Source organism: Nicotiana tomentosiformis, chromosome 12 (genome assembly GCF_000390325.3).
Source record: "Nicotiana tomentosiformis chromosome 12, ASM39032v3, whole genome shotgun sequence".
Classification (NCBI taxonomy): domain Eukaryota; kingdom Viridiplantae; phylum Streptophyta; class Magnoliopsida; order Solanales; family Solanaceae; genus Nicotiana; species Nicotiana tomentosiformis.
The window spans coordinates 91,629,595-91,651,703 of record NC_090823.1 but is presented as its reverse complement, the minus strand read 5'-3'; the positions used below and the strand labels follow the sequence as shown (position 1 = coordinate 91,651,703).

The 22,109-nt window shown below is 39.2% G+C and overlaps 1 protein-coding gene across 1 annotated transcript; it reads left to right on the top strand.

The window, feature by feature from the left end:
* Positions 1 to 16,848: 16,848 nt before the first annotated feature.
* Positions 16,849 to 19,096, top strand: LOC138903035 (uncharacterized). The gene is made up of 2 exons (XM_070190943.1): positions 16,849 to 16,924; positions 18,720 to 19,096. The coding sequence occupies exons 1-2, from the start codon at positions 16,849 to 16,851 to the stop codon at positions 19,094 to 19,096; spliced, it is 453 nt and encodes a 150-aa protein (XP_070047044.1).
* The last annotated feature ends 3,013 nt before the right edge of the window (positions 19,097 to 22,109 follow it).

Here is a 22,109-nt window from a genome sequence, read left to right as displayed (position 1 = left end):
TCTTTTTGTAGGTTTATCTAAGGATGTCGAGCTTAGGACTCCAGTCGGTGGTGAGGGCTTACCTGTCGAGTCCCCTGCTCTGAGACAGGCCGAAGAGAGGAGAAGGAAGAGGGCTTTGAGTTCCCCGAGCTCAGAGAAAAAGAAAACAATGAGAAGGCCGGTACGCAAGTCAAAGGAAAACATCAGCTCCCGAGCACCAGCTTTAGATTTGCTCTATTGGCTGAGGGACGAGTCCGAGGAAGAAGAATCTTTCGTTCTGGTGGCTCGCGAGCCGTCGCAGTTCGAAGAGCAATGGACCTCTGAACCAGAGATCCATGATATGCCTCAAGCCAGGGAGGTCGATGAGAAAATCGGGACTGAGGCATTTTGGGATGCGGGCAGTGCCCCGAAGGAAGCACTTGGCGTGATTGACAACACCGAGTCACCCTCGTTTACCGGGTCCATATATAACGAGGCCCAAAACGGTGAAAGAGCGCCCCCAACGAGGGGGCCCATGGAGCAGACGACCCCCTCTGCTGCTTTTTTGATGGTGTGGATTCCACCACCATGTAGGATGTCATCGGATTAGGTGACTTAGAGGTACCGAGGAAAAGTTTGTCCTCGGGGGCAAGTGGGCCTAACTCGAGCCTGAAACTGATCAACCAGTTCTCTGCCCCGAGTGTGGATCCTGGTTGGAAGCGGTCCATTATCATCATCGTTTCAGAGGATACCCCGGTTCTTTTCGCTCCCGTAGGGGTGGCCAATTACCTCCGGTGCCTGGTGAACGAAGAAGACCAGGCCAAAATGAACGAGATAGATGCGCCCTGCATGTTCAACGAAGCACAACAGGTGCTGAATCAGGTAACTGTAGATAATTCTTGATGATTTTAATTTTTCCCTTGATACTTGAACTAATTTATTGACAATTCTAATATCTTTCTTCGTATCTGTAGGCCTCGATGCTTCACCACGAAACTTTCATCCAGTATCGGGATGATCTGAATCAACTCGAAGCCAAAGTCAAAGTGTTTGCTGAGAAGAGAGACATGTACAAACTTCTCAGTGAGCAACGTGAAGGAGAGTCTAAGAGACTTCAAGCTGAGTTGGAAGCGGTTCGGAAAGAACATGCTGACCTGGTTGAATGGATAAAAATCTTTGAAGTTAGTGACGATGAGCTAGACACGATGACTAATGGTCAAAACCCGCAAGTCCAACAGAAGATTGATCGAATCGACCAACTCCGAGCCGAGATAAATGTAATCAAGGTCGAGGCCAAAGAGTGGAGAGGTAAGATGGACCGCCTGGCCTCGGAAAAGGAGACCGCCCGGGTGCAATTGAACTCGATGGAGGCCCAACTTCAAGCGATGAGGTAGAAGGCTGAGGTATGGTCTCAGAAAATTGAGGAGCTCCGGTCTCAACTAAGTTCGGTTGTTGTCGATCGAGAGACCCTTGCCAAGGAGCTTAAAGCGGACAAATCGGTGGTTGAAGTAACCAAAGACGATGCCGATAGGATGGCGGCCCAGTATAAAGCCGATGTCGAGGCATCCCAGGACCGCCTGAAAGACATTGTCGAATATGTGAAGTGGCAGTCCCGAATGGAGGCCCTCGAGGAAGTTCATGCTCGAGGTTTTAATTTGTCTAACGAGGTCGAAAATGCTAAGGGGCTCGAAGCTGAGTCCAAGAAGTTGGCTTATCCCAAGGACGAAAAAGCCTTCGAGGGTTCAGGCGGATCCGGGGGTGGAGAAGACTCTGATGGTCCCGGTGATAAGACGGGATCTGGCGAAGACCAAGCCGTTTAAGTGCCTTGTAAAGTTTTCTTTGTTTTTGCACCTTTGTACTTTTTGTTGAGGCTGTTTGGCCTTTGTAAAGATATATTTGTATATATATATATATATATATATATATATATATATATATATATATATATATATATATATATATAAAAGGCCCTTTTTCCTTTCGACAGTTTTTAAGCTTGTTTCCTTTCGTTCTTTTCTTTATGATTGTAATGATATTGAATGCCATAACACGTAATAATTAGGTCTTGTTTGGAGGTTCGGACAGACCTTGCTCTTGATATTATTTTGCATAAGACTCGTGGGAGGCTCGGTATGACTGGAAGCTTTCCCCAAATTACTTAGAATATTCTGGATTACAATTTCCCGATGGTAACCGGTTTAGAAATTTTGAAGGCCTTAGTTTTTGGTTACGGGTCTCGGACATCTCCGAGCCGTTCTAAGATAGTCGTAGCCTTTCTAGTTTGGGTGTTGCCCAGTAGGCTTGTTACTCCGAGTCATCCGACTTAACCGAGATAACAGTCCCCGAATGGGGGTGGCCGTAGCCTTTAAAGTTCGGGCACTACCTAATAAGCTTTGTGCCCCTAGGCTTGATTATCTCGGGTCGTCCGAACCTGCCTTGGGCGAAAGTCCCTAAGTGAGGTGGCCCTTGGGCTCGATGTCTTTAGGGAATCAAATGTAAGAAAGAAAGAATTTCAAGGGACGAAATATTTATCCGCAAGGTAGAAACATCCGTTCATTTTTTTTGCGTAATATACAAAGTTACACATATGTTCAAGCTTTGTGTCCGGGCTCGGGCGGTCTATGTGGGAACAGTTCATTTGACCGTTTAGCCCTTACAGTAAATCCTATCGATCAAGCCTAGTCTATTCAAGCACAAAGTTCATTCACTTGCCAAAATCATTATCCGAAGGTGATGCCCCCAAGTGTTCGAGTCTGATCATAGAGAAGCCTCGAATTTTGTTGATGTGATCCTTGACATTGGTTCACAACTGCTCTTCGATTCTGAGTTAGCACGATCAACTATTGCCTCGTTAAATACCTTGCCGGAAAACCCATTTGGGAAAAAACCGGTTCGAGGAAAAAAGAGTGCAACGCATGCTTTCAGGCCTAAAAAATTATATCGTTCTTTGACGCTCACCTGCAAGTGTTAGTCCAAAATTTAAATAAATAAAAGAAGTAAACGAGGTCATACCTTAGCAGTAATATCATTTCAAGTGATTTATGTTCCATTTGTTCGGTAGTCGCTCACCGTCCATTACTCTGAGTTTGTACGACCATTTTCTGGTGATCTCGATAATTTGATACGGACCTTTCCAGTTCGTCTCCAGCTTCCCTTCATTCGGGTTACGAGTGTTTAATGTGACCTTCTTTAACAATAAGTCCCCGACATTGAAGTATCGATGGTTGGATCATCGATTGTAATACCTCTCGATCCGTTATTTTTGGGTGGCCAACCGGACGAGGGCGACTTTGCGCCTTTCATCTAACAGTTCCAGACTCTTATTCATGGTCTCGATGTTTGATTCTTTGGTCGCATATAGGAACCTGAGACTTGATTCTCTGACTTCGACCAGTATTAAAGCTTCGATGTCGTAAACCAACGAGAACGGGATGGCCCCGATACTGGACTTCGAGATCGTACGGTATGCCTATAGGACTTCGGGCAAGATTTCTTTCCATTTTCCTTTGGCATCGGTCAATCTCTTTATGAGGTTTTGGAGCATGGTTTTGTTCGTGGACTCCACTTGCCCGTTCCCACTAGGGTGATAGGGTGTTGACAAGATTCTTTTGATCTTATGATCTTCGAGAAACTTGCTTACTTTGTTGCTGATGAACTCCTATCCATTGTCACACATGATCTCGGCTGGTATTCCGAACCGACATATTATGTGATCCCAGATGAAATCAATGACTTCCTTCTCCCTGACTTTCTCAAACTCTTGGGCTTCAACTCATTTATAAAAATAGTCAGTCATAAACAATATAAATTGAGTATTACCGGTTGCCCATGGAAGGGGGCCGACGATGTCCATCCCCCATTTCATGAACGACCAGGGTGACAAGACCGAATGTAGCAGCTCCCCGGGCTGATGAATCATCGGAGCATGCCTTTGACATCCGTCGCATTTTCGTACGAACTCCTTCGTGTCCTTTTCTATGTCAATCCAATAGTAACCGGCTCTAATTATTTTCTGAACTAATGATTCGGCGCCCGAATTATTTCCACAGGTGCCTTTGTGGATTTCCCTCAGAATATACTTGGTGCCCCCTGGTCCTAGACATATTGTGAGTTGGCCATCGAACATTCTCCAGAACAGTGTGCCGACTTCGGACAGGTTGAACTAGGCTGCCTTCGTACGCAGAGGCCTCGATTTCTTAGGGTCTGAGGGCAATTTTCTAAATTTCAGATATTTTATATATTTATTTCTCCAGTCCCAAGTTAGGCTTATTGATTTTATTTCGGCGTGACCTTCTTCCACTATCGATCTCATGAGTTATACGACTACCCCCGAGTTGAAGTCATCTTCGTCAACCGACGATCCCAACTTAGCAAGGGCATCAGTCTCGCTGTTTTGATCCCGAGGCACATGTTGTATAGTACACTCCTTGAACCGATGTAACATTACCTATAGTTTAATCAGGTATCTTTGAATTTGTTCCTCTCTGACATCGAACGTCCCATTAACTTAGTTTACCACAAATAGTGAGTCGTACTTAGCTTCGATCACCTCTGCCCCCAAGCTTTTGGCCAGTTCGAGACCTGCAATCATGGCCTCATACTCGGACTCATTGTTAGTTAATTTTGCAGTCCTAATAGATTGTCTAACTACATTACCTATTGGTGGCTTCAATACAATGCTGAGTCCGGACCCCTTTGCGTTCGAGGCACTGTCCGTAAAGAGGGTCTAGATTCCCGAAGAAGTCCGTGAGTTCAACAATAACTCTCTTTAGACTTCAGGTATTAGGACTGGCGTAAAGTTGGCCATAAAGTCTCCCAAAATTTGAGATTTAATGGAGGTCCAAGGCCGATATTCGATATCGTACCCACTGATCTCTACGGCCCAATTGGCCTACCGTCCCGAGAGCTCAGGTTTATGCATTACATCCTTCAAAGGGTAAGTGGTTACGACACAAATGGGTGTCATTGAAAGTACGGTTGTAGCTTCCAAGAGGCGCTTAGCAAAGCGAGCGCCAATTTTTCTAGGTGAGGGTATCTAGTTTCGGCCTTGCCTAGAGTCGTGCTAACATAGTAAATTGGAAATTGCATACCTTTTTCTTCCCGGACCAAGACTTTACTTACCACTATCTCCAATACTACCAAGTACAGGTACAGTTGTTCGTCTGTCTTCGGCATGTGAAGCAGTGGTGGGCTCGATAGATATCGCTTGATCTCCTCCAAGGCTCGCTAGAACTCCGGGGTCCATGAGAAGTTACTCTTTTTCTTCAATAGTGAGAAGAACCGATGGCTCTTATCGGAGGACCTCGAAATAAATCATCCTAGGGCGTCTATGCCTCCGGTTAACCTTTGTACAACCTTCACACTGTCCACAACAGTGATATCTTTGATGGCCTCGATCTTATCGGGGTTGATCTCGATTCTCCGGTTGGATACCATGAATCCGAGAAATTTATCGCACCTGACTCCGAATGTACATTTCCCTAGGTTCAGCTTCATATTGTATTTCTTCAATATTTAGAAGGTTTCCTGTAAATATTTCAAATGGTCCTCTTCTCACACGGACTTAACCAACATATCGTCAATGTAAACCTCTATTGATTTTCCTATTTGTTCTTCGAACATACGATTTACTAGGCATTGATAAGTGGCGCCGGCATTTTTTTAGTTCGAACGGCATCACGCTATAGTAGTAGGTGTCGTACTTGGTGATGAAAGAAGTTTTTTCCTGATCAATGGGTCCATCCGAATTTGGTTGTACCCGGAATAAGCATCGAGGAAACTGAGGATCTCGTGGTTGGCTGTTTTATCGATCATGCGATCGATATTAGGCAGAGACAAGAGTCATTGGGACACACTTTATTTAAGTATTTATAGTCCACACACATTCTTAATTTGTTCCCCTTTTTAGGGACTAGTACTATGTTTGCTAACCATACCGGGTATTTAACCTCCCGGATGGACCCTATTTTAAGGAGTTTAGATACCTCGTCCATGATGAAAGCATGTTTGACCTCAAACTGGGGTCTCCTCTTTTGTTTAACCGTGTGGAACTTTGGGTCTAGGCTCAGCTTGTGAGTGGTTATTTCCGGCGGGATCACTGTCATATCAAGGTGGGACAAAGCAAAACAATCTTCGTTAGCTATAAGAAATTGAATGAGTTTTTTCCTGAGCTCAGGACTCAACCCCGTGCCCAGGTATACCTTTCGATCGGGCAAGTGCTCGATCAGTACGACTTGCTCCAGTTCCTCGACCCTTCATTTTAGTAGCGTCAGAATCGACATGAGCTATGAAAGATCTGGGAACCCCGTAGTCATTGTCCTCACCCATCTCCTGTTTCTCCAGTTGGGACGGAGTCGGTGTCAGTAGTTGCTATTTTGTTTCTCCCTTCGTGACCGGACCCAGCTCCTTCGGTGTCGAAAGTATGGATATCGAGACCACCTCGTCGACAATGAATATCTCTTTTGCGACCGGTTATTCTCCGTCAACTTTTTTTAGTCCTTCCGGCGTCGGTAACTTTAACACATGGTGCATAGTTGAGGGTACCGCCCTCATGTTGTGAATCCATGGTCTTCCGAACAAAGCATTGTACCTCATGTTTCCTTCGATCACACAGAACTTTATTTTCTGAATGGTTCTTGCGGTGTTCACCGGTAATGTTATCTCCCCTTTAGAGGTGTTTCACGTGCAATGTTGAACCCGTTTAGGATTCATACCGCATGCACGATCTGATCTTGTAGATCGAGCTTTTCCACGACCTTCGATCTGATGATGTTGGCCGAGCTACCTGGATCAATTAACAAATGCTTAACTCGAGATTTATTTATGAGTGTTGATATTACCAGTGCATCGTTGTGGGGCTGCACGATCCCCTCAACGTCTTTGTCGTTGAAGGATAATGTTCCTTTCGGCACATAATCCCGAGTCCGTTTTTCCCTTGTGATGGATACTTTAGTGCGCTTCAGCATCGGCCCCTGGGGAACGTCGACCCCATCGATGATCATGTTAATGACGTGCTGAGGTTCCTCATGCTCAATCTTTTTACTACAATCTTTGTTCCTGAAGTGGTTCTTCGCTCAATCACTGAGGAACTCTCGGAGGTGTCCGTTGTTGAATAGCCGGGCTACTTCCTCCCTTAATTGTCAGCAAACTTCTGTTATGTGGCTGTGAGTGCCATGATATTTGCACATTAGATTAGGATCCCTTTGGGTTGTGTCGGACTATAGAGGTCGAGGCCATTTGGTGTCTTTGATTCGTCCAATGGATGATACAATGGCGGCGATGTTTAAATTAAAGTTTTACTCTGATAGCCTTGCCGCCTCCTTAGGCCCGATGAGCCTGTCAAAATTTTTTTTGCTCATGAGTCCGCGATTATTTTGACCTCGATCACTCCTTCTTTCACTTTTCATGGGATTTCACCCAGATCCACTACCTCTTCGATCTCCATTATATGGTTGATACCGATCCATGTTCGACCTCGGTTCACGATCGACATCTCTCTTGACTCCGTCGATGGCTCTGACGGGGTAAACGAACTCGGAAAGGGCCCCGAGTTGATCGTCTTCGACCCTGATTTTTTATGGATATCGATTATGCATGTCAGCCCAAGTGACAGCCGGATACTCCACCAAATTTTGTTTTAACTGTTGTGAAGCCAACGAGCTTCGCGCATTGAGTCCTTGGGTGAAGGCTTGAACGGCCCAATCGTCCGCGACCGGAGGCAAGTCCATCCGTTCCATTTGAAATCGGGACACGAATACCCTAAGCATCTCATTATCCCTCTACTTCACTTTGAAAAGATCGAACTTCCTGGTCTCGACCTTGATAGCCCCGCCATGATCTTTTATGAAGAAATCTGCAAGCATAACAAACGAGTCAATAGAATTAGGAGGTAGGTTATGATACTATATCATATATCCCTTGGATAAAGTTTCCCCGAACCTTTTTAGCAGGATAGACTCGATCTCATCATCCTCCAAGTCATTCCCTTTGATGGCGCATGTGTAGGAAGTTACATGCTCATTTGAGTCGGTCGTTCCATTGTACGTAGGAGTCTCGAGGATGTGGAACATCTTTGGGATCGGCTTCGGAGCTGTGCTCGGAGGAAAAGTTTTTTGAACAAACTTCTTGGAATCTAGGCCCCTCAATATCGGAGGTGCTCCTAGGATTTGGTCGACCCTAGAATTGTAGGTTTTCACCTTTTTGTCATTGGCTTCAATTTTCTTCTCCCCCGATTCTATCCGTTTTGTCAGTTCCTCGAGCATATTTATGATCTCGGAGTTAGTCCCCGATTCATTTTCATTTGTCCTCTCCGTGATCAGTTCATTTCTGCGTGTGACTTCCCAGGATGGCTCAGGCTCAACCCTGTTCGACGCTCGGCTTTGGTTCTGCAACTAGGCTATTGCCACCTGTTGAGGTTGTAACATTTTGAAGATCACCCACAAATTGATCACATAGTTTTCACCGATGTGCGTATTATGGGCAATCGATCAGACTTCCCTACGCACATTGTTCTCAGGATCGGTAGGCAAATTTGTATTGATGGCCACATGTGAACTGGCGTCGATAGGCTCCGCGATCGAAACTCCGCTAAGATCGATTGGGGGCACCTCGTTACCGGGTGCTACATTGTTGTTCTAGCCATGGTGACTGGAGTGGGAATCCATGTTTAGGGGGGCATACTAGGGGTTTGACATTTTGACTTTAACCTGGAATCAAAGACACATAAAAGAACAAGTGTAAAATAGGGTATGTTACGAGAATTTGTATTAAATTACCGCTATTATCTTTAGTTCCACGGTGGGCGCCGAACTATTTACCCCCAAAATCAGATAACAATTAAATTTGTAAGTGATTTTAAAGGATACACGGATTAACTTGATACAAAGCGATAAATTAAGTTAGTATTAAACAAACAAAGATAAAATAAATTCAAACCACACGAGTTGGATAGTTTCAGCCTTAGTGAAATATCCACTCTCGAGCTGAGCTCACCACGACCAGTACACATCGAAAAGAGCAAGAGCTAAAGACAGAGAAAATAATAATATATTGATTTTGAGTGCGTGTTACAATGTCCTTCATCAATTATCAGACCCCTTTTATATAGTAGGGGAGTCCTACTTTAGGCACAACTCTATAAAAGGTAAAAAATCTTCAGATTCACTGATTGCCGGTTCCTTATCAATACGTGCCGAGATCCCTGCCGTGATATTCGACCGGTCACGGATACTTCGGCTTTTTGTTGGTTATGATGGATTGTTTGACAATGTTCTTCAAAGTCATTCGAGGCTAGAATTGATTCCGAGACCGTGGCTTCGATATTCTTGAGGGTAAACGGCATGCCCCCGGGTTCTGGCCCGGTGGGACTTTGGCTCGATTTTAGTCCCTTGCCGCCGTGTCTCGAGCCTGGCTTATTTTGTCGGAGGCCGGGATGCACCATGAGCTCGACTTCACCCTTATACAACTCCATTTGAAACTAATCCTTTGATGTTGAACCTTCCTAAGATTGTGGTTATGTTGTGTTAATTAGCACTCATTTAAGTAGAGGCGGATCCAAGAATTAAACTTTATGGGGTTGATCAATATTTAAAAATTTTATTGACCCCACTATATTTTTAAAGTTATGGGTTCATATATATATATATATATATATATATATATATATATATATATATATATATATATATATTATTTTATAATTTTTGTGGATGTTACACTTTAATTTATGTTATGTGTCTAAAGTTATGAGTTCAGTTGAACGGGTAGCTTTTATGATACATCCGCCCCTGCATATAAGTTGTATGTTCCTCATGCAACGTCTCTAGGGTAAAAAGGAAGGAAGTATTAGCGAGGCAGAGTTATAGAATTTGAAATTTAAGTGTTTGATATTTTTAATATTTTTTAATTACTGGGAACTAATAATATATACTACATAATTAAAAAAAATATAAAATTTGGATCAAAATTATATTGAGTTTGGCGGAACCTCTAAAATCAAGGAGAGACTAAAGAATCAGTGTGATAATTACTCTCATTGGAAATCATCCAGATATCTTGCTTAATTAGCATTCTAAACTGTCTTAATCACCAAACATTTCACTGATAAAAAATAGGAAAGCTGTACTTTTTCATGACAAATAGTATCAAATATTAATTCGAAACGCCCAAAGCAAACCTTTCAAAAAGTAACAAAGAGTATTTCTTTTCACGACTTTGATAAGTAAATGAGAAGCTTTTCCAAGACTGATTCTTTATACATGTGAGATTTTCTGTATTTGTTTTTTCCATAATTCCATATAGAATTTATTATTTATAAATCGAGGACCTAGATCGAGATCTATTTGGAGAGATGCACGTCTATCCATTATCTAATTGGAATCCTAGACAAATTACGTGTGTGGATGGGCAATTTTCCACAATCGATTCATGTCGGCTTATTATCACATATCATCAACTCGATTTTTAAGTAGCTTGTGTCTGAAATTGTGCTACTTTTAATTTTTAAGGATATTTTTTTAAATTTGATATTTTGTATTATTTTCAATTAGTATTGCGGTACTATATATATATATATATATATATAAAAAGAATATTATTTACATAAATAAATGAAATTCTTTGTAAAGTGACGTCAAATGACACCCTTGCTAAATGGTGTCTCTGTCACAAAATGTGTGTATAGTTTTATTAAAGTTAGTACTATTATTGTTATCTTTTTGTGGTAGTGGAGAAGGTAACTTGGCATCTTACATATGCTAAAACCCTATTTATCTTTTTCTTTTCTTTTTGTTTTTTCATATTTTCTCCACTCATTTTCAATTTATGTTAGAAGTACAAAAATAAAACATAGGGGGCATTTGATGTAAAAGAAGCTGAAAAGTCATTACTATTATATAAACAAGTGGTTCTTCCCTAAGAGAATCCAATGACGCATTTTCATGTATGAACATTTTCAATTAGTCATTAGTTATTGTTGTGGAAAGTTGGTATATTTTGAGAAAATTATTGTATTTGTCATCTTTCCATGTGATCAAGAGAGTGAAGCACTACATGACTAGATTTGCCAATATAGGACATGTGGCAAAATCTAATGCCTCGTCAATGGTAAGGGATTTATCGCCAACGGTTAGAAACGTCATCTTTAACGGAGGTCTTAAACAATGTTTTTTAAGACTTTTTTGTAGACTCGTTTCGGGGCTCGTCTCGAGATGGAGCACTACGCCTTGAGGCTCACCTATGAGGTTTAGTTCCGTGAGTGTTACATCTCAAGCGTCCGATTATGCGTTTGAAACACGCGTAATGCTCTTTGATCGGGCTCACCTAACAGTTCCTAACGTAAATGATGCACCAAATTCCCTAATTAGAACTCTTGTCCCTCAAAAAATTTTAACAAATAACTGATTAAAGTTATATTTATTTATAAAAAAATGAAGATCGAGAGTAACTCAAAATAGTATTGCGTATTTAGTAATTGAGAACATTGTGAGGGTAAACATCATTTGAATAATCAAAATTTATTTAAATTTTGGTATTTGAAAATAAATTTTGGTATTTGAAGTACAGTGTTAAGGAAAGTAGTACAAGTAGCAGATAATACTCTAATTGAAATACTTAATTACATAAAAAGACTTTAGTCTTTTTTAAATGCCTAACAATTGCCTCAACGAAAAGAAGATTTTCAAAATAAAAATAGATAAAATCTTATACAAGATCAATAACGTCTCAAGAATAATTAAATCGGTTAGCTATATTACCAACTAAAAAATAATTACTATGAAATCGATTATAAAAAATTTGGGCCTTCAATTGTAGTTGTGCTTTAGACCCAAAGTATATCGAGTCGCCCCAGCTTAGGCGCATAAATTTCAATTAATTGAAGCTTCACTATATGTTGAGATTGCAATTGAACGTGCAAGAAAGGAGGTCTGTATTAAATATTGGCTTCACATGAAGAGATCCTCTCAAATTTAAAAAATGGTTGTGAATTTAGAGTCATATCAATATTTTTGACTTTTCAATTTTTGCATTTAGTGTGTGGAAGATGTGATGAACACATTATTCTTCTTGTTCTTCTTATTTTCTCATTTTTATTTATCACCAAAGTCTCTAAATATAGTTATTGATAAATTCTATTTGCAATAAAATATTATCACTGAAACAACAATATGATGGTAAATTTCGTTTTAACTCACACAAGAGCAAAGCCTGGACTTTGTGATCATGGAAATACCATGTTATTCAGGAAACTTGTAGTTCATTCCATCTATAAAGTAGGGAACATCCAATAAGTATTTTCATAAGTGAAATCATTGTTTATCTTCCATATTTTTTTTGGGGTGTCCGATATTTATAATGGTTTCGATTAGTTTTGATTCGCTTTTTAAAAGATAAGCGCTCTCGGTCAATTTTTTTTTTCATTCTCAAAGTCGAACCCGAACCTCTGATTAAAAATAAAAAAATCCTATTCATCTCATTATAATTTTTTATGGTAATTTTGTATTTATTTATTACTCCTATAATATACTCCCTCCGTCTCAAATTATCTGTAGTAGTTTCTACAAATAATTATTTCAAATTATTTGTCATTTTAGAAGTTCAAAACTAAATTAGTTATCTTTTTCCTATTCTATCCTTAATATTAATTGGTCTTGAACACTACAAATACCTCAATTATGAGTAAATATTAAATGAAGAGTTATTATATCTTACGACATAAATAAGGGTAAAACAGTAAAAAAAAAAAAAAAAAAACTCTCATATTTAATATTCCCTCATCTCATATTATCAGTCGTGGTTACTAAAAATAGTTGTCTCAAATTATTTGTTATTTTAGAAATTCAAGATAAAATTGATTATTTTCTTCATTTTTTTTGCCCTTAGTAATAATTATTTTTGAAGACTATAAACATGTCAATTATGGACAACTTTGTTCAACTACCAATGAAGAAAGATTAAATATTAACACATGAATAAGGGTAAAGTAATCAAAATTATATCCTGATTAATTTTTCTTAAGGGGCGTATACAAGAGAATTATCACAGATAATTTGAGATCAAAGGAGTATTTTCTTAAAAAGCGTGTAAAAGAAAAAAAAAAGGCAAATAATTTGAGACGGAGAGAGTAAGTGATCAATTTCTCGGAACTAAAAGAGTTTTTTCCAAACTTTTGTCGATCCCTAGGATTGAGATCATACTAATTTTCTCAGAGTGAGGTCTAATGAATGTGTCTTCAAATATATATATATATGCTGTCCCTTACCCATGTTTGATTGTAACGTTTTGAGATAATCCAATTTAAAATAAGTCCAGCACGTGACGGAGGATTGGTCCCTATTTATTTTTTCTATTTTTTGTTTTTTTGTCTTCTTTAGTAATATCTATCAATTTCAGTAGATGGACAACATTATGCCAGCTTAACTAGTATCCTATGACATAAATATTTTTGCTTTTCGCGGGTTCTATGCAAATCTCCCGGGAATTGCTATTTTCATTTTACGATTACTTTTATTCCTTTCTCCCGCACCCCGCACCCCCCCCCCCCCCCATTTTTATTTTTTATTTTTTTTGTTTTTGGTTTTTCATTTTTCATTTACCATTTCTTTTAAATTTCAAAAGCTCTAAATACAGTTACTAATAAACACTATTTGCAATAATAATAATTAATCTGAAACAATGATATGATGGCAAATTTCATGATTCATTGTACCTTACTTCCTCTCGTCCATTTTAATTGATCTTTTGGCCTTTTTTTATGATACATAATATTTGATACTTTCAAATATCAAAAAAAAAAAAAAAAAAAATTCAAAGTTGCCTTTAGAATAAAGAGCCTAGGAATATTTGTTGTATTTTCAATAAACAAATTAAGGTCAATATGATTAATTACATTGTTAATTAATATTAAAATATTGATTCCTTAATATGTGTCAAAACAACCAAAATTTTTACTTAAAGTGGACCAGAAGGAGTAGCTTGTTTGGATGATTGTTATGTATCGTATTGTATTGCACTGTATCGTTATGATGTATATAATATTTGGATAGATCATATTATTTGACGTCGTTTCATGATGTCATGCACCAATGATATGAAAAATAAACTTGTAATATTACAAAAAAAAAGGGTAAGATACGAGATAGAGTTATTATATAAAGAGGCAGGAGAAAAGATAAAATAGGATTATTAAATAATAATAAATAGCAAATGAGAAAAAAAAAAAAAGGTAATGATGCGACCACACCAAATCGGTCGTTGCATAAAGTGATGCATTTCATCTTTACGTAACGAGTAATTTAACGATACAGTACAATAAAATTGAAGTAACAATCAAAACAAACATTGTATTTAAAAAAATAATACAATACAAAAGTCTCTAGATTTCCTTATTTCTTGACATTTCCATGCTCTTTTTTCTCTATGTTTTTTTTTGGCGGAAATATTTAGGCAGCACATCTTTTGCGCCAGTAATTTTTTTTTTTGGGTCTTTTTTCTCATTTTTCATTTACCATTTCTTCTAAATTTCAAAAGTCTCTAAACATAGTTACTAATAAAATTAAAGATTTTATCTCTGAAACAATAATTTGATGGTAAATTTCATATAACTCACCCCAGAGTAAGACTGAACATTCTGACTTTGTGAATTGTGATCATAGAAATAACGACGAGTTCTCTTAAAAGTCTAATGTCCAAATATCAAATAACTTTTTTAATGGAACAAAAATAGTAGTCTATTGTAGCTATATCGTGGGCGGCTACACTCGGAGATAAGAATCGATCATCTGAAAATAAATTTCAAAGTACAAAATTACCCAATTCACAAATCAGAGAAAGTTAAATAAAGAGAGACTACCAACTTTAGCCTTGTCACCTGAAATAAATCCTGTAAGCTTGAAGCTATAAATCTTGTATTTATAGTCCAATAAAGTGGTGTCCTTTTTTGTAAAACATTTTTTCTTAATGGTCAATTGGTCATTTAATAAAATGCATCTTTAAGGGGCAGATTGTTGATCGGATGCCCCCGAAGTGACTCATACGGCGCAGGCTAACTTAATAAAGAAAAAGGAAGTTAAAGGAAAATGTACACATGTCTTTTCAACTAAATATATAGGCAAATATCAATTTGATCACCATCAAGATCATATTAATGCTTATTCTACGTACAGTAACCCTCTCTAAGTCAATCATCTCTATAAAAGTCTCGTTTGTTCTGATATTTTTTGGCTTTTATAATAAATGGTTGTTATATACCTATAATAACATTTGACGTTTAAATATTTTTTGGCTATTATAGATAAAAATTATTCAAAAATTAATTATTTTTTCCTTTTTAATGTTACATATAAAAGATAAAAAAATTATTCAAATTTAAAATCTCAAAAGATATGCATATTTCACTAGTTAAATATTGAAGAAAGCTAATACATTCTTAATAAATTCATAACTCAACTAATAAAGATTTAAACTCTAAGGCAAACATTTTAAAGCTACCTAGAAAAATAAAATCGTTCAAGATTGATAGAAGAACTTTGTAATTGTATCTTTTCGTAGATTTCATTCTCTTACTAGCGATATAACGCTTGAATTAGCGAAGATTCATGTCCAGAATTTTAGCAAAAATGTATTCAATAACTTTTCCTTGCAGACAATCTAATAGCTTAACAATTAAATTTTTTATTTAAATATTTTTTAAAATTTATTTAATGGAAAAGATATCATGTGCAATTTTTCATTATATCTTATGCAAGATAGAAATTTTGTTCAATGGAAATGATTATAGGCATATTTTTAAAATTATTATTAGTAATCTTAATGATTCTATATGGCTTATATAGAGGAGTAATTATGCTATAAATATAGATGTTGCTGTTATAGATAAAAAGTTATTATAGAGAGGTAAAATATAATTTAAAAAATTGGTTCTACGGAAAATTTGACTTTTATAGTGAATAGTTATTCTATAGAGACGATGTTATGGAGATATCTGACTGTATATTTTTCTATCTCTGCGAACATAAAACCGTGAATCGTGAAAGTAAAATGAAAAATCGGAAAATTAATTCGAATTCCTTCCCCAATTATCAAAGAGATGATGGTGAAACATGCAAGACTACAAATTAATACTTCTCGATGTCAAATAAAGTTATAGGACTCGATTTCAAGATCAAAATATAGGCATAAGTAAAACTTAATTCAAATTTAACCCCAAGCGCATATGGTCAAATCTCAAAACGAAAAGGCAAAATATGTTATGATACGTGGAGCCCAAGACAGGGAGATGACTGAAGACTGAAGACAACTGTTTTGTTTGTCACCGAGAAAAATAATGCTCATAAAGATGTGATAAATGTTCCTCTCCCGGTAGCATTCAATAGAGAATATTCATAGCATTAAGAGCAGTTATCCGTTATAAGGAATTTGGCATTTATGTTCACCATTACATCTTCATAAATAACCCTCATAATTGACATTAAAGAAGGGTAAGACCCTAGAACTTTCTTCATAGCTATAAATAGTGAGCTCAGTTGTCATTGTAAGGAGGATGAATTTTCTCGCAAACTTATACTATATTTTATACAAAGCCCAATCCAATTTTATCTTCTGATTTCTCAATTCTTTTGTTGTTATACCCGGAAACCTTATTCCCGAAATTGTTGCTTCTACTGTTTCGTCTATATCTTAATGCTAAGTATTGTGTAACTCTTCAATTATTTATTTATTTCAGGATCAAATTAATTCACTTATCTAAAAACTACATATAAATTCAACTGTACCGCTTTACGGGTAAATAATTTGGCGCCCACAGTGGGGACTAGATAGTCGTGTAATTAAATTGATCCTTGCCTTTTTTACTAACGTGTTTTGATCGTTTTTGTCGTAAAATAATCATAAAAAATGGCAGATAACACTGTTAATGACATGCACAACCCCGAGATTAGAGGGGATCAACCTCATTCAGATGACTCAATCAGTGATACCCATAAGAAAGAGAGTGACGCTATACCAGTGCATGACAGATAGTATCTTCGACATGTTCGGGGGACCACTCCCGATGATGTTGATGAAGAGCATGTCGTCGACGCGGTAAGGGTCTTGTAAGAGAAACAAGCGATCATTCTAGGCCACCTCACGCGACAAGATAAAGTTATGACGGGGTTGAAGCAAGCACCGTCGGGAGCTTCAAATAATGCAAACCAAAAGAGATCCGATCCCTCCCGGGATTCCCACGAATCAAACAACGCGGAGGATCGACAATAACACTCATAGGGGTGAAATTGGCTCCGATAGGGCGGGGGAACAGATCCAGTCTCAACAACGAGAACGATTCTTTCAAGAATAAAATTTTACGGTTCATGAGGGAAGTAAATGCCTGCATGGACCAGATCCCCGGCACACCACCAGTGCTGAAAGGCCCAGACTCGAAGAAGTATACTTAATTGTCATACAAGCCAAGTGCGGCACCAGAGTTAATCCCACAGCATTTCAAAATTTCTGAAATGCCAAAGTATGATGGAACTTCAGACTCCCAGGAGCATATTACCACCTACACAACAGCGATAAAAGGGAATGATTTAGCTCCTCACGAAATTGAATATGTGCTGCTAAAGAAATTTGGAGAAACCCTCACAAGGGGGGCCTTGACGTGGTATTCGTTGTTACCTGAGCATTCCATAGATTCCTTCAAAATGCTTGCGGATTCTTTCATCAAGGCTCATGCCGCAGCAAAAAAGTACATGCCCGAAAGGCCGACATATTTAGGATAGTGCAAGGAGAGTCCGAGCTGCTACGAGAGTTTGTTACCGTATTCCAGAAGGAGAGAATGATGCTCTCGGCTGTCCCGGATGAATGGGCGGTTGGGGCGTTCACCAAAGGATTGAATCCGGGGAGTTCAGACACTTCCCAAAAATTGAAAGAAAGCCAACTCGAGTTTCAAACAACGACCTGGACGGACGTCCACAACCGGTATGAATCAAAAATAAGGATCGAAGATGACCAGGTTAGTTTTCCATCGTCGATCAAAGAACGGGAAAAGAATAAGGAAAAATCAAAGGATGATTATGATGCGGACAAGCGGACTTCGAGGGGCCGATTCTTGCCTTACGAACGAACTAAAGGGCGTAGTAGAGGTTTCCGTACATCGGATAGGTTCACGATCAACAGGAGGACCGATAGCGGTCAGAATAATCGATCACTGCAGGATAAAGAAGTGGCAAAATCACTGGATCCTTCCTACCCCAAATTATCAGAACACAACTTTAACGTCAGTATAGTGAAATTGGTATCAGCCATGAGAAATATCAAAGAAGCACGGTTCCCAAGACCGATGAGATCTGATTCTAACTAGAGGGATCCCAACTTGTGGTGTGAATACCACTGGATGAATGGCCACCGGACAGGGGACTGTCGACATCTCCGGGAGAGAGTGGCAACGTTACTAAAGAATGGTCACCTTAGAGAATTTTTGAGTGACCGAGATAAGAACAATTATGGTCGTAACCGAGATAACGCGGAGCCTTTGAAAGCGGGAGAACGTCCCCCACGTCAAACAATCAACATGATCTTTGGAGGGAACGAGATTAACGGGGTCACCTTTTCAGTAGCAATGAAGACAAAAGTATCAATAACGCATAACAAAAGGCTTCGAGAAGACGATATCACTTTTACGGAGGAGGACGCAGATGGATTGCTGCTACCACACAACAACGCATTGGTAATTTCTTTAAATGTGCTAGATTTTTAGATTAAATATATTTTATTGGATCCAGGGAGTTCGGCTAATATCATACAATGGAGAGTATTGGAGCAAGCTAAACTCATCGGAAGCATTATTCCGGCCACAAAGCTCCTCGCCGGATTCAACCTCGCAAGTGTGACAACTCGGGAAGAAATTTTATTACTCACAAATGCTGAAAGAGTAATGAAAACAACTCTTTTCGAAGTGGTAGATGGTGATATGGGATACAACATTATTCTAAGAAGGCCATGGTTGCACGAGATGAAATTTGTACCATCAACATACTATCAATTGCTGAAGTTTCCAACACCCGAGGGAATTAAGCAGATAAGGGATGACCAACCGGCGGCAAGGGAGATGAATGCAATTTCGGTCTCCAGTAGCAAAGGAAGGGAACACGTGGCATAGTAATTACAGGGCCCGACACCTACTCCTGAACTAGATGAAATTAGCCAAGCGTTGGAAGATAATTAGGTGCTAAGATATTTCCAAGTTCCAGAAGAGACCGATGCTATGAAGTCCACAACGGAAGAGCTGGAGCAAGTGGCATTGTTCGAAGAATTCCTAGAAAGGAAATTCTACATGGGAACAGGACTGCACCCGGAACTTAGGTCCGACTTCATTAAATTCCTTAAGTCTAATGCCGATTGTGTTGCATGGTCGCATGAGGATATGACAGGTATCCTGACAGAGGTAGTCGTACACTAGTTAAGCTTGGATCCTTACATACCTCCGATAAGACAAAAGAAGAGCTCGATCGCCGAAGCCATGAATAAATTTGTCAAAGAAGAGGTAACCTGCTCACTTAATATCGGTTCAATACGGGAGGTAAGATATCTAGACTCGCTAGCTAATGTAGTAGTATTTCCTAAAAAGAACAATAAGTTTTGCATGTGCGTAGATTATAAAGATCTTAATAAGGCGTGTTCGAAAGACTCATTTCTACTGCCAAACATCGATCAAATGATTGATACAGATGAGCACGAGTTAATGAGTTTCCACGATGTTTATTTTTAGTACAACTAAATTAACATGAACCCGGAAGATCGGGAAAAAACTTCGTTTATAACGAGTTTCGGTATATATTGTTACAATATGATGCACTTCGGGTTGAAAAATACCAGAGCCACTTATCAACGGCTCATGAACAAAATGTTTGAAAATCAAATAGGAAAAACTATGGAAGTTTATATAGACAATATGCTCGTTAAGTCTTCAAATGCAGGTGATCATCTTAAACATCTGCAAGAGACTTTCGACATTCTAAGGAAGCATAATATGAAGTTTAATCCTGAGAAACACGTGTTCGGGGTCAGCTCTGGTATCACAAAGTGGGATTGAAGTAAACCCCGATAAGATCAAGGAGCTAGAGGATATCCTGGACCAACTGACAAGCGTGAAGGAAGTCCAAAGGATTATGGGGAGATTGGCAGCTTTGAGCAGATTCATTTCCCGATCGTCAGAAAAGTGTCATCGTTTCTTCGCACTGCTCAAAAAGAAAAATAATTTTGAATGGACCCCGGAGTGCTAGCAGGCTTTGAGGGATTTGAAGAAGTACTTGTCAAGCCCTCCATTGCTTTCAAAACCAATAGAAGGGGAAACGTTGCTGGTTTACCTCGCGGTCTCGGAAGTTGCGGTAAATGCGGTTTTAGTCCGAGAAGACGAAGTTATGCAATCTCCCATTTATTATGTTAGTAAAATTTTAACGGGAGAAGAAACTTGTTACCCACATTTGGAATAATTGGCCTTAGCTCTTGTAGTTGCCGCTTGAAAGCTGAGGCCCTATTTCTAATGCCACCCGATAGTCGTGGTGTCTACTTTCCCTTTGCGGAACGTCCTCCATAATCGTTCGACGTAGAATATAAATCGAGGACTGCAATTAAATCGCAAGTCTTGGCTAACTTCGTGGTCAATTTCAGTTCGGGATTATTGCCTCAGGCAACCAAGGAAGCAATGATGATGTCAGAATCGACATAAGGGGTTTGGACCTTATTTATGGACAGAGCTTCCAACGTGAAAGGGTCCGGGCTCGGTATAGTATTAATCACGCCTTCAGGGGAAACCCTGAGGCAAGCTATCAGGACGGTCCATTTAACTAATAATAAAGCAGAGTATGAAGCTTTGATTGCAAGACTCGAGTTGGCCCGGGAACTTGACTACGTGGTCATCGAAATCAAATGCGACTCACAGCTGCTGGTAAATCAGGTCTACGGGATCTTCGAGACCAAATAGGAGCGCATGCAACAATATGTGATAAAGGTTCAAGCTCTGCTGGCGCGATTCCGAGAGTTTTTAATTACTCATATCCCAAGCGAAGAAAATGCAAAAGCAGACGCATTGGCAAGCCTAGGATCATCAATAGAAGCAAAGGGATCGGAGTTCGTATCAGTAGTACAACTGATGAACTCAGTCTTGGATACAAATAGTTACTACGAGTTAAATTCAACTAGTCTAGTCTGGGACTGGAGGAATGAAATTATCGGTTATCTCAAACATGGGAAGCTACCTGAAAACCCCAAAATATCCCGGGCGTTGCGCGCCAAAGCAACGCGATATAGCTTCAAGGGAGGCCAATTGTATAAAAAATCTTTCCAAGGCCCGCTGGCCGGATGCTTAGGAGCGTCCGAAGCTAACTATGTCATAAGAGATGTTCACGAAGGGATATGCGGCAACCACTTGGGCACAAATTCCTTGGTGTTGAAGTTGGTAAAGGCAGGATATTACTGGCCCCGCATGGAACAAGACTCCAAGGACTTCGTACGGAAATGTGATAAGTGTTAACACTACGCGCCACTAGTGCATCAATCGGTAGAACCCTTACATTCGGTCCTATCTCCGAGGCAGTTCATGAAATAGGAAATGGACATCGTCGGACCATTACCACCGGTTCCCGGAAAGGTAAGATTTATTTTAATTTTAACTAACTATTTTTCTAAATGGGTGGAAGCAGGTCCTTATCAGAAAATTATAGAACGTGAAGTGGTGGATTTCTTGTGGAAAAATATAATTTGTAGGTTTGGAATACCAAAAGAGATACCATGCGACAATAGACCATAATTTATCGGCGCAAAAGTTACAAAGTTCCTCCAAGATTTGATAATAAAGAGGAACACATCTTCCCCTTATCATCCAAACGCAAACGGTCAAGCGGAATCGACGAACAAAGTAATTATTCAAAACCTTAGGAAAAGGTTGGAAGCGGCTAAAGGAAATTAGCCCGAGGAATTACCCGGAGTTCTATGGGCATTCCGAACTATGGCCAATTTGAGCAAAGGGGAAACCCTTTTTCCCCTCGTATACGATGCAGAAGCTTTAATCCCGGTGGAAGTAGAGGAATTGACCTTGAGATACTTCCAGGCAGAAGAAGAATCGAACAATGAAGCAATGTTTGTCAACTTGGAACTGCTCGATGAACGTCGGG

Excerpts from the sequence above, each read along its gene's own strand:
- LOC138903035 (XM_070190943.1), top strand. The coding sequence starts at position 16,849 with ATGGCAGATAACACTGTTAATGACATGCACAACCCCGAGATTAGAGGG. Across the intron at positions 16,925-18,719 it reads TCATTCAGATGACTCAATCA|GGAGTTCGGCTAATATCATA; the intron begins GTGATACCCATA and ends TATTGGATCCAG.